The sequence below is a fragment of the Oncorhynchus mykiss genome, chromosome 9, assembly GCF_013265735.2.
Source record: "Oncorhynchus mykiss isolate Arlee chromosome 9, USDA_OmykA_1.1, whole genome shotgun sequence".
NCBI classification, from domain to species: Eukaryota; Metazoa; Chordata; class Actinopteri; order Salmoniformes; family Salmonidae; genus Oncorhynchus; species Oncorhynchus mykiss.
The window spans coordinates 37977414-37991149 of NC_048573.1; the positions used below are offsets into that span (position 1 = coordinate 37977414).

Here is a 13736-nt window from a genome sequence, read left to right on the forward strand (position 1 = left end):
TTGATACTACATTTGATTCTGTTATTAAGATTGATGGTTGATCAGAATTCCATCATGTCTATGAAAATATCGTATTTTTCGAGACTCACTCAGTAATGTGTTGGTATAACCCATTCAGTCAGCTATAGGCTACAGTATAATTTCTCACAGTAGTAGGGGTGTTCTTTGATTCAGGACATCCAATGCGCTCGCTCTCCAACGTAAACCAACGATGGCCGCAATAAATCAAGGCTGTTGCATACTAAAGTCCGGATGAGGCGCTGTGTTCAATTTGAATGTGCTGTTTCATTCAAGTCTGATCACTTTCGCTTTTGTTAAAGAGCGAGGGCCAGTCGAGGAGACACAGAAATCGGTTTTCTTTACAGGTAAAGTGCTTGGAAGATGAGCTACGATCGTGCAATCACAGTGTTCTCACCTGATGGCCACTTATTCCAGGTGGAATACGCACAGGAGGCGGTCAAAAAAGGTTCAACCGCTGTAAGTAGGCCTTTCTCATTTCTGTCAATGTTGATTGAGGTCAAAACAATGGGTCAAGCACTGTGCCGATGCAAAATGTAACCTATCAACAGAAGCAGACCCAAATTGTGCTTACAACGGGCGCAACTGTATCACTTGGGCCTAATTCGTTTACAGGTTGGAGTGCGAGGAAAAAACGTTGTTGTGCTAGGAGTGGAGAAGAAAACTGTCGCCAAGCTCCAAGATGACAGAACAGTGCGCAAAATCTGTGCCTTGGATGACAACGTCTTCATGGCCTTTGCAGGTAACTTACTGTAGGACATGACCAATAAAGCAAGAAGACCAACATAGGACCAATAAGGCACAGTGCACACCCAAGCCACAGATGGTGTGAAGTGGTTGATTGCAAATATGTAATTAGCCTACCATGTGTATGGTATAATTGATGTCATCAACATTTGATCATGTAGGTCTACGTTGAATGATACATTTAATGTTTACTGCTGGAATGTAGCTATTTGATTGTTTGTTCACCTTGTTGGGTGAGGGGTTTAATTGGTGTAACATACTTTATCTCCTTATCCCATGGCCTGCAGGGTTGACGGCAGATGCCAGGATCGTTGTTAACAGGGCTAGGGTGGAGTGTCAGAGTCACAGGCTTACAGTGGAAGACCCTGTGACTGTGGAGTACATCACACGCTTCATTTCCAGCATCAAACAGGTACCCCCCCCCCCCCCCCCCCCCCACACACACACAACAGTATATACACATGTGCAGATATATAATTTCTACATATTCCCACTTTCAGCGCTACACCCAAAGCAATGGGCGAAGGCCCTTTGGCATCTCCTCCCTCATTGTGGGGTTTGATTTCGATGGAACACCCCATCTGTACCAAACTGACCCTTCAGGAACATATCATGCCTGGAAGGTAGGGGTGTAATTCTGACCCATACATCTGAATTATTTAAAAGGTGCTTTGACAGGTTTGTCATCACCCCAATGAATTACCCAATGTACCTCAAGTTGCAATGCGATTAAATATGAGCAAAATGGGAAAACCTAACTGTGGTTGTGTACATAGGCAAATGCCATTGGAAGATCTGCCAAGACTGTACGTGAGTTTCTAGAGAAGAACTATAAAGAGGAGCATATGGAATCCGATACAGACACCATTAAACTGGCCATCAGAGCGCTACTTGAGGTGAGGTTTTTGCCAGTCCAGATCCAAACTTTTGATTGGCAGCAACGATATTGCATGAGCACCCGCTATTAATGATTGAAATCTCAGATATTCCTGTCACAAGGTTTGCTCCATGTGTTCACAGGTTGTCCAGTCAGGGGGAAAGAACATTGAGCTGGCCATTATGAAGCGGGATGAATCAATGAAGGTCTGTTTGAAATCATGACACCTCCGCAAATCTGTCAGAGGATCTCACCTGTGTAATGATGCAACGTAATTGCTCCACTAACGACCTCTTTTCCACTGTAAATAGATTCTGGTCCAAGAGGAAATTGAGGAATATGTCACGGCTATTGAAAAGGAAAAGGAGGAAGCAGAGAAACAAAAGAAGAAAACATGAACACTCTCTGATTGAAGTCATGACCAAACATGCCTTCATCCATCTTCAATATTACATCACGATTCTCATTGTTTACATTAATTATCTCATCGTTTCTCTATCCAATGCTGGAGGGGCTCCTAAGGAGTGCATATTTTTGTTCCAGCACACTTCTTTTGACTAGTCACCGGGCTCTTGTTTGGCTGAATCAGGTAGGCTTTGGTAGTGCTGGGAGAGACTCTTCTGGTTGCCGAGACTAGTGTTGGGCTAAAACAAAACTACCATCCTGGGAGTCCCAATTAAATGGATTGAGAAACACTGCTGCCCTAATTGACCATATGACAACTTAAGACTGCCTTATTCTTGCAATGAATAAATATCTGTATTTAAACTACAACGTTCAGTTACTATCATTGAACAGAGAAAATGAATAAGAACAAGTGAATCAGCAATTTCCCATCTTTATTAGATTTGTAACAATGTAACATAAATTGTGCTCAAAATGATAGAAAACAAACACATACATGGAAATTCATTAGTTCTGGCAGACATTTGGTCTGTAATTAAGTTATTTATAATTATATTAATAAGTAATATTTACAATACCTGGAACACAAAAATTACCTAAAGATATGTTCGCCCCAGTTTCATCTTCAAATTGATCCCTTGAATAGTTTAGGAAGTGTGCATGTCATCTAGCTACTTATCAGAATACAGCAGAGGTTGAAAAGCACAGGCAAAAAATATACACTGCTCAAAAAAATAAAGGGAACACTAAAATAACACATCCTAGATCTGAATGAATGAAATATTCTTATTAAATACTTTTTTCTTTACATAGTTGAATGTGCCGACAACAAAATCACACAAAAATTATCAATGGAAATCTAATTGATCAACCCATGGAGGTCTGGATTTGGAGTCACACCCAAAATCAAAGTGGAAAACCACACTACAGGCTGATGCAACTTTGATGTAATGTCCTTAAAACAAGTCAAAATGAGGCTCAGTATTGTGTGTGGCCTCCACGTGCCTGTATGACCTCCCTACAACGCCTGGGCATGCTCCTGATGAGGTGGCGGATGGTCTCCTGAGGGATCTACTTCCAGACCTGGACTAAAGCATGAAATGATGTCCCAGATGTGCTGAATCGGATTGGGGAACGGGCGGGCCAGTCCATAGCATCAATGCCTTCCTCTTGCAGGAACTGCTGACACACTCCAGCCACATGAGGTCTAGCATTGTCTTGCATTAGGAGGAACCCAGGGCCAACCGCACCAGCATATGTTCTCACAAGGGGTCTGAGGATCTCATCTCGGTACCTAATGGCAGTCAGGCTACCTCTGGCGAGCACATGGAGGGCTGTGCGTCCCCCCAAAGAAATGCCACCCCACCTCCAAACCGGTCATGCTGGAGGATGTTGCAGGCAGAGGAACATTCTCCACGGCGTCTCCAGACTGTCACATGTGCTCAGTGTGAACCTGCTTTCATCTGTGAAGAGCACAGGGCGCCAGTGGCGAATTTGACAATCTTGGTGTTCTCTGGCAAATGCCAAACGTCCTGCACGGTGTTGGGCTGTAAGCACAACCCCATCCTGTGGACGTCGGGCCCTCATACCACCCTCATAGAGTCTGTTTCTGACCGTTTGAGCAGACACATGCACATTTGTGGCCTGCTGGAGGTCATTTTGCAGGGCTCTGGCAGTGCTCCTCCAGCTCCTCCTTGCACAAAGGCAGAGGTAGCGGTCCTGCTGCTGGGTTGTTGGCCTCCTACGTCCTCCTCCGCGTCTTCTGATGTACTGGCCTGTCTCCTGGTAGCGCCTCCATGGTCTGGACACTACGCTGACAGACACAGCAAACCTTCTTGCCACAGCTCGCATTGATGTGCCATCCTGGATGAGCTGCACTACCTGAGCCACTTGTGTGGGTTGTAGACTCCGCCTCATGCTACCACTAGAGTGAAAGCACCGCCAGCATTCAAAAGTGACCAAAACATTAGCCAGGAAGCATAGGAACTGAGAAGTGGTCTGTGGTTATCACCTGCAGAACCACTCCTTTATTGGGGGTGTCTTGCTAATTGCCTATAATTTGAAATAACACACATGGAATCATGTACTGTAGTAACCAAAAAAGTCTTAAACAAATCTAAATGTATTTATATTTGAGATTCTTCAAATAGCAGCCCTTTGCCTTGATGACGGCTTTGCCCACTCTTGGCATTCTCTCAACCAGCTTCACCTGGTATGCTTTTCCAACCGTCTTGAAGGAGTTCCCACAAATGCTGAGCACTTGTTGGCTGCTTTATCCCAAACCATCCCAATTGGGTTGAGGTCGGGGATTGTGGGGGCAAGGTCATCTGATGCATCCCTCTTCTTCTTGGTAAAATAGCCCTTACACAGCCTGGAGGTGTGTTCAGTCATTGTCCTGTTGCAAAGCAAATGATAGTCGCACTAAGCCCAAACCAGATGGGATGGCGTATTGCTGCAGAATGCTGTGGCAGCCATGCTGGTTAAGTGTTCCTTGAATTTTAAATAAATCACAGACAGTGTCACCAGCAAAGCATCCCCACACCATAACACCTCCTCCTCCATGCTTCACAGTGGGAAATACACACGTGGAGATCATCTGCTCACCTACACCGAGTCTCACAAAGACACATCGTTTGGAACCAAAAATCTCAAATTTGGACTCCAGACCAAAGGACAAATTTCCACCACTAATGTCCATTGCTTGTGTTTCTTGGCCCAAGCAAGTCTCTTCTTATTATTGGTGCCCTTCAGTAGTGGTTTCTTTGCAGCAACTCAACCTTGGCCTTATTCATGCTCCTCTGAACAGTTGATGTTGATGTTGAGATGTGTATGTTACTGGATGGAGAGACGTGGAACTGACCAATGACTGACCAATCAACAAACTCTTGTCATTTCCGATCACAACTTGCAGACTTGTTTTCGAGTTGCTGTGCGTTTTGTTGCCAACCTATTTTGCTACCTGACAACTTTACGGTTTTTACTTTTTAATTACCGTTTATATTTTAGTTTTTTTTCCCTCAACTTTTTCACTCCGGACGCTTTATCTGGACACGGTTCGTCAGGACCTCCAACAGCCGAAGCTAAGTAGTAACATTAACATGATGCCTTCTAATTGCAGTCGCTGTACTCATAATATACAGGAGAACGATCGCCTTACGGCGAGGATAGCTGTGCTACAAGCCCAGCTTCAGACGCAATCGTTAGGCAAGGGTAATTTCAGTGTAGGAAAGGATGAAACAGCGTCTGTGCCACCAGTAAGTACAGATAGTAGTATAAATCCCCTGGCACAGTCCCCGCAGCCGGACAACTTTCTCACGGTTTCTGGAAGGAAATGCTGTAGGAACGCTCAACGGTGTCGCTCATTCAGCCGACAGAAACTTTCAACCGGTTTTCCCCATTAAGCAGCGAGTCGGAGTCAGAGGCAGAGTCTTCTCTGGTTTCTACTCCTCCCGTTACGGGGTCTGAGACGCCGAAGCTTCCCACCATTAGCTCTGACAAATTGAAAACTCTAGTCATTGGCGACTCCATTACCCGCAGTATTAGACTTAAAACAAATCATCCAGCGATCATACACTGTTTACCAGGGGGCAGGGCTACCGGCGTTAAGGCTAATCTGAAGATGGTGCTGGCTAAAGCTAAAACTGGCGAGTGTAGAGAGTATAGAGATTTTGTTATCCACGTCGGCACCAACGATGTTAGGATGAAACAGTCAGAGCTCACCAAGCGCAACATAGCTTCTGCGTGTAAATCAGCTAGAAAGATGTGTCGGCATCGAATAATTGTCTCTGGCCCCTTCCCAGTTAGGGGGAGTGATGAGCTCTACAGCAGAGTCTCACAACTCAATCGCTGGTTGAAAACTGTTTTCTGCCCCTCCCAAAAGATAGAATTTGTAGATAATTGGCCCTCTTTCTGGGACTCACCCACAAACAGGACCAAGCCTGACCTGCTGAGGAGTGACGGACTCCATCCTAGCTGGAGGGGTGCTCTCATCTTATCTAGCAACATAGAAGGGCTCTAACTCCTCTAGCTCCACAATGAAATAGGGTGCAGGCCAGGCAGCAGGCTGTTAGCCAGCCTGCCAGCATAGTGGAGTCTGCCACTAGCACAGTCAGTGTAGTCAGCTCAGCTATCACCATTGAGAGCGTGTCTGTGCCTCGACCTAGGTTGGGCAAAACTAAACATGGCGGTGTTCGCCTTAGCAATCTCACTAGGATAAAGAACACCTCCATTCCTGTCATTATTGAAAGAGATCATGATACCTCACATCTCAAAATAGGGCTACTTAATGTTAGATCCCTTACTTCAAAGGCAATTATAGTCAATGAACTAATCACTGATCATAATCTTGATGTGATTGGCTTGACTGAAACATGGCTTAAGCCTGATGAATTTACTGTGTTAAATGAGGCCTCACCTCCTGGCTATACTAGTGACCATATCCCCCGTGCATCCCGCAAAGGCGGAGGTGTTGCTAACATTTACGATAGCAAATTTCAATTTACAAAAAACAAAATGACGTTTTCGTCTTTTGAGCTTCTAGTCATGAAATCTATGCAGCCTACTCAATCACTTTTTATAGCTTCTGTTTACAGGCCTCCAGGGCCATATACAGCGTTCCTCATTGTGTTCCCTGAATTCCTATCGGACCTTGTAGTCATAGCAGATAATATTCTAATCTTTGGTGACTTTAATATTCACATGGAAAAGTCCACAAACCCACTCCAAAAGGCTTTCGGAGCCATCATCGACTCAGTGGGTTTTGTCCAACATGTCTCTGGACCCACTCACTGTCACAGTCATACTCTGGACCTAGTTTTGTCCCATGGAATAAATGTTGTGGATCTTAATGTTTTTCCTCATAATCCTGGACTATCGGACCACCATTTTATTACGTTTGCAATTGCAACAAATAATCTGCTCAGACCCCAACCAAGGAACATCAAAAGTCGTGCTATAAATTCACAGACAACACAAAGATTCCTTGATGTCCTTCCAGATTCCCTCTGTCTACCCAAGGACGCCAGAGGACAAAAATCAGTTAACCACCTAACTGAGGAACTCATTTTAACCTTGCGCAATACCCTAGATGCAGTTGCACCCCTAAAAACTAAAAACATTTCTCATAAGAAACTAGCTCTCTGGTACACAGAAAATACCCGAGCTCTGAAGCAAGCTTCCAGAAAATTGGAACGGAAATGGCGCCACACCAACTGGAAGTCTTCCGACTAGCTTGGAAAGACAGTACCGTGCAGTACCGAAGAGCCCTTACTGCTGCTCGATCATCCTATTTTTCTAACTTAATTGAAGAAAATAAGAACCATCCGAAATTCCTTTTTGATACTGTCGCAAAGCTAACTAAAAAGCAGCATTCCCCGAGAGAGAATGACTTTCACTTTAGCAGTGATAAATTCATGAACTTCTGAGGAAAATATTATGATTATTAGAAAGCAAATTATGGACTCCTCTTTAAATCTGCGTATTCCTTCAAAGCTCAGTTGTCCTGAGTCTGCACAACTCTGCCAGGACCTAGGATCAAGAGAGACGCTCAAGTGTTTTAGTACTATATCTCTTGACACAATGATGAAAATAATCATGGCCTCTAAACCTTCAAGCTGCATACTGGACCCTATTCCAACTAAACTACTGAAAGAGCTGCTTCCTGTGCTTGGCCCTCCTATGTTGAACATAATAAACGGCTCTCTATCCACCGGATGTGTACCAAACTCACTAAAAGTGGCAGTAATAAAGCCTCTCTTGAAAAAGCCAAACCTTGACCCAAAAAATATAAAAAACTATCGGCCTATATCGAATCTTCCATTCCTCTCAAAAATTTTAGAAAAGGCTGTTGCGCAGCAACTCACTGCCTTCCTGAAGACAAACAATGTATACGAAATGCTTCAGTCTGGTTTTAGACCCCATCATAGCACTAAGACGGCACTTGTGAAGGTGGTAAATTACATTTTAATGGCATCGGACCGAGGCTCTGCATCTGTCCTCGTGCTCCTAGACCTTAGTGCTGCTTTTGATACCATCGATCACCACATTCTTTTGGAGAGATTGGAAACCCAAATTGGTCTACACGGACAAGTTCTGGCCTGGTTTAGATCTTATCTGTCGGATAGATATCAGTTTGTCTCTGTGAATGGTTTGTCCTCTGACAAATCAACTGTAAATTTCGGTGTTCCTCAAGGTTCCGTTTTAGGACCACTTTTGTTTTCACTATATATTTTACCTCTTGGGGATGTTATTCGAAAACATAATGTTAACTTTCACTGCTATGCGGATGACACACAGCTCTACATTTCAATGAAACATGGTGAAGCCCCAAAATTGCCCTTGCTAGAAGCATGTGTTTCAGACATAAGGAAGTGGATGGCTGCAAACTTTCTACTTTTAAACTCGGAGAAAACAGAGATGCTTGTTCTAGGTCCCAAGAAACAAAGAGATCTTCTGTTGAATCTGACAATTAATCTTAATGGTTATACAGTCGTCTCAAATAAAACTGTGAAGGACCTCGGCGTTACTCTGGACCCTGATTTCTCTTTTGAAGAACATATCAAGACCATTTCAAGGACAGCTTTTTTCCATCTACGTAACATTGCAAAAATCAGAAACTTTCTGTCTAAAAATGATGCAGAAAAATTAATCCATGTTTTTGTCACTTCTAGGTTAGACTACTGCAATGCTCTACTTTCCGGCTACCCGGATAGGGCACTAAATAAACTTCAGTTAGTGCTAAATATGGCTGCTAGAATCCTGACTAGAACCAAAAAATTTGATCATATTACTCCAGTGCTAACCTCCCTACACTGGCTTCCTGTCAAAGCAAGGGCTGATTTCAAGGTTTTACTGCTAACCTACAATGCATTACATGGGCTTGCTCCTACCTATCTCTCTGATTTGGTCCTGCCGTACATACCTACACGTACGCTACGGTCACAAGACACAGGCCTCCTAATTGTCCCTAGAATTTCTAAGCAAACAGCTGGAGGCAGGGCTTTCTCCTATAGAGCTCAATTTTTATGGAACGGTCTGCCTACCCATGTCAGAGACGCAAACTCGTTCTCAACCTTTAAGTCTTTACTAAAGACTCATCTCTTCAGTGGGTCATATGATTGAGTGTAGTCTGGCCCAGGAGTGTGAAGGTGAACAGAAAGGCTCTGGAGCAACGAACCGCCCTTGCTGTCTCTGCCTGGCCGGTTCCCCTCTTTCCACTGGGATTCTCTGCCTCTAACCCTATTACAGGGGCTGAGTCACTGGCTTACTGGGGCTCTTTCATGCCGTCCCTGGAAGGGGTGCGTCACCTGAGTGGGTTGATTCACTGATGTGGTCATCCTGTCTGGGTTGGCGCCCCCCCCCTTGGGTCGTGCCATGGCGGAGATCTTTGTGGGCTATACTCGGCCTTGTCTCAGGATGGTAAGTTGGTGGTTGAAGATATCCCTCTAGTGGTGTGGGGGCTGTGCTTTGGCAAAGTGGGTGGGGTTATATCCTTCCTGTTTGGCCCTGTCCGGGGGTGTCCTCGGATGGGGTCACAGTGTCTCCTGACCCCTCCTGTCTCAGCCTCCAGTATTTATGCTGCAGTAGTTTGTGTCGGGGGCTAGGGTCAATTTGTTATATCTGGAGTACTTCTCCTGTCCTATTCGCTGTCCTGTGTTTTCCTAAGTGTGCGTTCTCTAATTCTCTCCTTCTCTCTTTCTTTCTCTCTCTCGGAGGACCTGAGCCCTAGGACCATGCCCCAGGACTACCTGACATGATGACTCCTTGCTGTCCCCAGTCCACCTGGCCGTGCTGCTGCTTCAGTTTCAACTGACCTGAGCCCTAGGACCATGCCCCAGGACTACCTGACATGATGACTCCTTGCTGTCCCCAGTCCACCTGGCTGTGCTGCTGCTCCAGTTTCAACTGTTCTGCCTTATTATTATTCGACCATGCTGGTCATTTATGAATATTTGAACATCTTGGCCATGTTCTGTTATAATCTCCACCCGGCACAGCCAGAAGAGGACTGGCCATCCCACATATGCTCTCTCTAATTCTCTCTTTCTTTCTCTCTCTCGGAGGACCTGAGCCCTAGGACCATGCCCCAGGAATACCTGACATGATGACTCCTTGCTGTCCCCAGTCCACCTGACTGTGCTGCTGCTCCAGTTTCAACTGTTCTGCCTTATTATTATTCGACCATGCTGGTCATTTATGAACATTTGAACATCTTGGCCATGTTCTGTTATAATCTCCACCCGGCACAGCCAGAAGAGGACTGGCCACCCCACATAGCCTGGTTCCTCTCTAGGTTTCTTCCTAGGTTTTGGCCTTTCTAGGGAGTTTTTCCTAGCCACCGTGCTTCTACACCTGCAGTGCTTGCTGTTTGGGGTTTTAGGCTGGGTTTCTGTACAGCACTTTGAGATATCAGCTAATGTACGAAGGGCTATATAAATAAATTAGATTTGATTTGACTTGAACTCTATGAAGTATTTATTTCAGCTGCATTTTCTGAGGCTGGTAACTCTAATGAACTTATCCTCTGCAGCAGAGGTAACTCTGGGTCTTCCATTCCTGTGGCGGTCCTCATGAGAGCCAGTTTCATCATAGTGCTTGATGGTTTTTGCGACTGCACTTGAAGAAGCTTTCAAAGTTCTTCATGTCTTAAAGTAATGATGGACTGTAGTTCCTCTTTGCTTATTTGAGCTGTTCTTGCCATAATATGGACTTGGTGTTTAACCAAATAGGACTATATTTTGTAAACTACTCCTACCTTGCCACAACACAACTGATTGACTCAAACGCCTTTATTTTTTCAATGTAGAAAATAGTAAAATAAAGAAAAACCCTTGTTCTAAAACGTTTGACAGGTAGTGTACATAACAAGTTAGCCCAAGATCCAAATGAGGCCTGCAGGGTAAAAAGAAAGGCCTGTATTTTAGACTCACAATCACAAGTTATATATACCCACGCTTTTGAATAAACACGCACACACCAGTACTCACCTGACCCTTGACCCTCAAAGCCTCCCTCTCCCGACTGTCTGGGAGGGCCGGCGCTGTGCTAACCCCCACCCTCTCCAACCAGTGGTAGCCCCCACGGCCCATCAGGAGGCGGCCATGAAACCCGAAGGTCTCAACATTCAGCGTCCTCTCTGCCAAGATAGTGTGTCTGGGTTAGAGAGCTACAAAATGTGATCAGACAAGCATGTAGTCAGATCTTTGAAAAAATGTGACAGTCATGAAATTGACTCAGGCAGCATAACAGATGGAGCACATTCAGACGTTTAGAGCACATTTAAACAAATGAATGTAAACAAGCGTGAATTAAACATAAATTCACCCGGATTCATGGTCTGATGAGATATCAAAGGAGGATTTGACCTTGTCATAGTAGCACTTAGGCCCAAATTAATTTCCACCGTCTTCTCACTCAAATCAAATGTATTTATATAGCCCTTCTTACATCAGCTGATATCTCAAAGTACTGTACAGAAACCCAGCCTAAAACCCCAAACAGCAAGCAATGCAGGTGTAGAAGCCCGGTGGCTAGGAAAAACTCCCTAGAAAGGCCAAAACCTAGGAAGACACCTAGAGAGGAACCAGGCTATAAGGGGTGGCCAGTCCTCTTCTGGCTGTGCCGGGTGGAGATTATAACAGAACATGGCCAAGATGTTCAAATGTTCATAAATGACCAGCATGGTCAAATAATAATAATCACAGTAGTTGTCGAGGGTGCAGCAAGTCAGCACCTCAGGAGTAAATGTCAGTTGGCTTTTCATAGCCGATCATTAAGAGTATCTCTACCGCTCCTGCTGTCTCTAGAGAGTTGAAAACAGCAGGTCTGGGACAGGTAGCACGTCCGGTGAACAGGTCAGGGTTCCATAGCCGCAGGCAGAACAGTTGAAACTGGAGCAGCAGCATGGCCAGGTGTACTGGGGACAGCAAGGAGTCATCATGCCAGGTAGTCCTGAGGCATGGTCCTAGGGCTCAGGTCCTCCGAGTGAGAGAAAGAAAGAGAGAGAATTAGAGAGAGCATACTTAAATTCACACAGGACACCGGATAAGACAGGAGTACTCCAGATATAACAAACTGACCCTAGCCCCCCGACACAAACTACTGCAGCATAAATAATGGAGGCTGAGACAGGAGGGGTCAGGAGACACTGTGGCCCCATCCGATGATACCCCCGGACAGGGCCAAACAGGAATTCTCACTTCTGTCTACTCCTGGTTTCTACTTCATTGGCTTCTAGAGATGGTGAAGAGGCTAGAATTGATGAAAAGCTTGCAGATGATACTAAAGACAAAAATGAGAGGAACCATTTTTGTCAGAGATAGAAAAGTCCCCATTTTGTAATAATTTCACCAATCAGCGATAGCCAAATCATGAGCTATTGTGTTCTTAATGAATGATCACAGTCATGGTCGAATTGCCATGTTCCTGCAACTACAGTACAAAGCCCATATGTCGATGGATATGTGGTGAGTATAATGCAACTAACCTTTGATGTTCAACTTGTCCTGCATCTCCCTCTCCAGCGCTTCCTTGTCGAACATTGGATTTTGCAGAATCAAGGTCAAAGTCCGACTCAAACTTGAGGGTGAAGGGCTTCGAGCCCTCCACAAGGAGCTCGGCCTACGGGCTCCTACAGGACAAAATGGAAAGAGTTTGATAAGTCCTTCCTTCTAGGTATGAGAAATTCTACATCAAAGGGTTAATACTACAAATGAAGGGTGCCAATTTGGTTTCCTCTATATCAAATTTCAGCCAGACCAACTAGCCAGCCTGAGCCACCTGCCCACCTGACACCTACCAGTCTAGTCAATAACTCAACTCTCCCAATACAATTTCCTTCCCAGTTCCCGCCTTACATTTTTTTCATTTCCAAGGGAAAGTTTTGGAAGCAAACACCTCATACATTAACTATAACGTTTCAGGTAAGACCCATATGCAGTCTGCATTTCAAGAACGAGGGAGCACTGGGAGAGAAAGGCCCGGCAGGTTCTGCAATCTCCATCATAGTGCTCCGGGGGAGGTAGGCGGGGTTCCCAGGAAACCGGGGTGACGGCGCTGCTACCAGCCGAGTTACTGAGGGGCTGGGAGGTTACCGCCGTGGTAGACTGCTTGGTAGGCAACCCACGGAATTGCTCCCGCAATGTGTCCAATGCTAGGTCGTGATGTTAGGCCATATCCTGGATCCCTTCCACCAGAACGTGGAAGCAACTCCTCGTGTCTACCAATGGTGGCTCCTTGGGAGAAGATGGTGTTGCGGAGCTGGTCCAAGTCTGCTGTAAATTTACAGCAAGAATGACCTATTCTGTAAATTTACAGCAGGGAGGCTGTAATATCTTTTACAGTAAGGAAAATCATGCTGTAAACTATATTACAGCATCACTGCTGTGAAGCAAAATTGCAGTACTACACTGGCAACTGTGTTGCAGTAATATACAATTAATTTACAGTACTAAGCAGCATTGCAGGTTGTCTTTAAAATAAAGCTCACTGAAATGTAATATTGTAAGAAAAACAATACGTTTACAAATATATATATATTTATTCATATTCATAACATGAATTTCACATGAATTGCACTTGAACCACAAAGAACAACATTTGAAAAGAGCAACATTACAACTCCAGATAGTAGGGGAGAGAGAGAGACAGAGAGAGATACAGTGATAAGAACATTGACAAATACAGGCCAATA

At 44.8% G+C, this 13736-nt stretch overlaps 1 protein-coding gene across 1 annotated transcript; it reads left to right on the forward strand.

Moving 5' to 3' along the window:
* The first annotated feature begins 10 nt into the window (after positions 1-10).
* LOC110532009 (proteasome subunit alpha type-7) lies at positions 11-2416 on the forward strand. The gene is made up of 7 exons (XM_021615591.2): positions 11-477; positions 634-760; positions 1053-1177; positions 1266-1388; positions 1542-1661; positions 1786-1848; positions 1954-2416. The coding sequence occupies exons 1-7, from the start codon at positions 382-384 to the stop codon at positions 2038-2040; spliced, it is 741 nt and encodes a 246-aa protein (XP_021471266.1). The 5' UTR covers positions 11-381; the 3' UTR covers positions 2041-2416.
* The last annotated feature ends 11320 nt before the right edge of the window (positions 2417-13736 follow it).

Excerpts from the sequence above, each read along its gene's own strand:
- LOC110532009 (XM_021615591.2), top strand. The coding sequence starts at position 382 with ATGAGCTACGATCGTGCAATCACAGTGTTCTCACCTGATGGCCACTTA. Across the intron at positions 478-633 it reads TCAAAAAAGGTTCAACCGCT|GTTGGAGTGCGAGGAAAAAA; the intron begins GTAAGTAGGCCT and ends ATTCGTTTACAG. Across the intron at positions 1,662-1,785 it reads CCATCAGAGCGCTACTTGAG|GTTGTCCAGTCAGGGGGAAA; the intron begins GTGAGGTTTTTG and ends ATGTGTTCACAG.